Consider the following 1,768-nt stretch of genomic DNA (forward strand, 5'->3'; position numbering starts at 1 on the left):
TTTTTTTTTTTACTATGGACCTTTTTTGTGTCTGTAATAAAGATTGATGTGATTGTATTTTTCTGGATTTTTGTTTTAGATTCCATCACTCACAGTTGAAGAGTACCTATGATAAAAATTACAGTCTTCTACAAGCTTTGCAAGTGGGAAAACCTGAAAAATCAACAGTGTATCAAATACTTGTTCTCCCCACTATATATGTGCAGCAATGTCAGAACAACTGAGGATTGTGTGCACTGACCCTGTCTGAACACTTCTTTCACAGGAAAACCATCTAAAACACTGGTTTTCCATTAATATGATTCACATTATCTATACAAACAGTAGATAAAGTCCAAGAACCAGTCTGGTCCAGTTAGAGGACAYGGACCGCCGTGTCCTTCCGTGTCCTCCACAGGCGGCCTGGGTTAGCTGCTGCTAAATGCTACAACTAGCTACGTTTCATGCTAAACGTGAATACTACGACAATAATAATATTAAAACACAAACATGTAATAAATATATCTGTAATAAACAATGACGCAAAGATAGTCCCAACAGAGCGGACACAGCTGAAAAGACAAGCCGACTCTCGGTCGGGTTTACCGTCTACGGTGGCGGCAGCTGCCAGTCTGCGGGTCCTCTGTGATCCCCGGAGATCCTGCTGAGGCTCTTCTGCTTTCTGGAGGGTGAACAGGGGGGCGCTGAACGGGTTGGCCCGGGCCAGGTGCGTGAGGGAGTTCGGGTACATGGCGGCGGTCGGCCTGCCGGCGGAACTGCGCTGCAGCAAAGAGAAAGTGAGCCGGGGGCTCTCGTTAGCTTCGGCTAACACGTCACGTGATATGCTGCGTTTGAGCCACCTCGGAAACCAGAACTCTTCCTTCCGTATGCCGATGTTCAGACTAATTAATGTACGCGTGTATCCAACACATTATGCACGTTTATACAAAMTGCAACTGCAGTTTGACTAAGGATAAGCTTCTGATTTTACAGGAGAGATTCCAACTTTTAGGAGCATTCAGTTTTCTTTACTGGGAAACTAGAAAAAAACGACGTGAACTGGAACGCATCTCAATGACGTCTACGTGCTGCCGGCCGGCCGCGGACAGGACGTACTACTGCTACTATCCTAAAGAGCACACCGTACACATTACCCTGCAGTTAGACAACCTTCCCCATGTTATTACACAAGCCTAAACTGTCACATTTGTATCTTTACTCCACTTAGTGATATTAAAACATTCTGCTAGTTCTAAGCTAACATAACCAGCTAAACGACGTTGATAATCTGTTTTAACAGAGATCATCCACTGTCTGTAGATGTTAAATAGTAAAGAGTTTAATTTCATACAGCCGGCGACGTTCTTTTTATTCTGTGTAAAGTTAAACAGTAAATAAACTCACTCTTTCAGTGTCTTAAAATGGCGCCTCAGGTTCACCCTGGCCGGCTGCTCGGAGAGACTGAATGACCTCGTGTAAAATCTGTTYGTCKTCTTCTTCTTCTTTTGTCGGATWTRTGGTGGTTGCCAACAAACTGTTAGTAGCATTACCGCCACCTACTGGTATGGAGTGTGGTTCGAGATGGTTTAAATATTTATCCTTGTCTAAATTGTATATATCCTGATGCATCTCAGTAATCCAGGTAAAAAAAACCAAAAAGAAAAAAATTRTATAGGTCTTCTGGACGGGTTCTTCTCTAATGAAACGTTTCGTCTCTCCTCCAAGAGACTTCTTCAGTCTGAGAGTTTCAGGCAAAATTCAGGCTTTTAAGCCCTGCCTCCATGTGACT

At 43.4% G+C, this 1,768-nt stretch overlaps 1 protein-coding gene across 3 annotated transcripts in view; it reads right to left on the minus strand.

Moving 5' to 3' along the window:
• slc25a3a (solute carrier family 25 member 3a) overlaps positions 1-1,478 on the minus strand; it is a 15,005-nt gene extending 13,527 nt beyond the window's left edge. For 2 of the 3 annotated variants that reach the window (XM_014023662.1, XM_014023664.1), the window contains exons 1-2: positions 1,384-1,478; positions 586-760 (exon numbers count right to left, since the gene is read on the minus strand). In XM_014023662.1, the coding sequence (XP_013879116.1) occupies positions 586-730 (145 nt within the window). In that variant the 5' untranslated portion in view covers positions 731-760; positions 1,384-1,478. The remainder of the gene's footprint in view (positions 1-585; positions 761-1,383) is intronic. The other variant, XM_014023663.1, reaches the window with a different exon arrangement.
• Positions 1,479-1,768: the final 290 nt, after the last annotated feature.

This window comes from Austrofundulus limnaeus, unplaced genomic scaffold, assembly GCF_001266775.1.
Source record: "Austrofundulus limnaeus strain Quisiro unplaced genomic scaffold, Austrofundulus_limnaeus-1.0 Scaffold385, whole genome shotgun sequence".
Classification (NCBI taxonomy): Eukaryota; Metazoa; Chordata; class Actinopteri; order Cyprinodontiformes; family Rivulidae; genus Austrofundulus; species Austrofundulus limnaeus.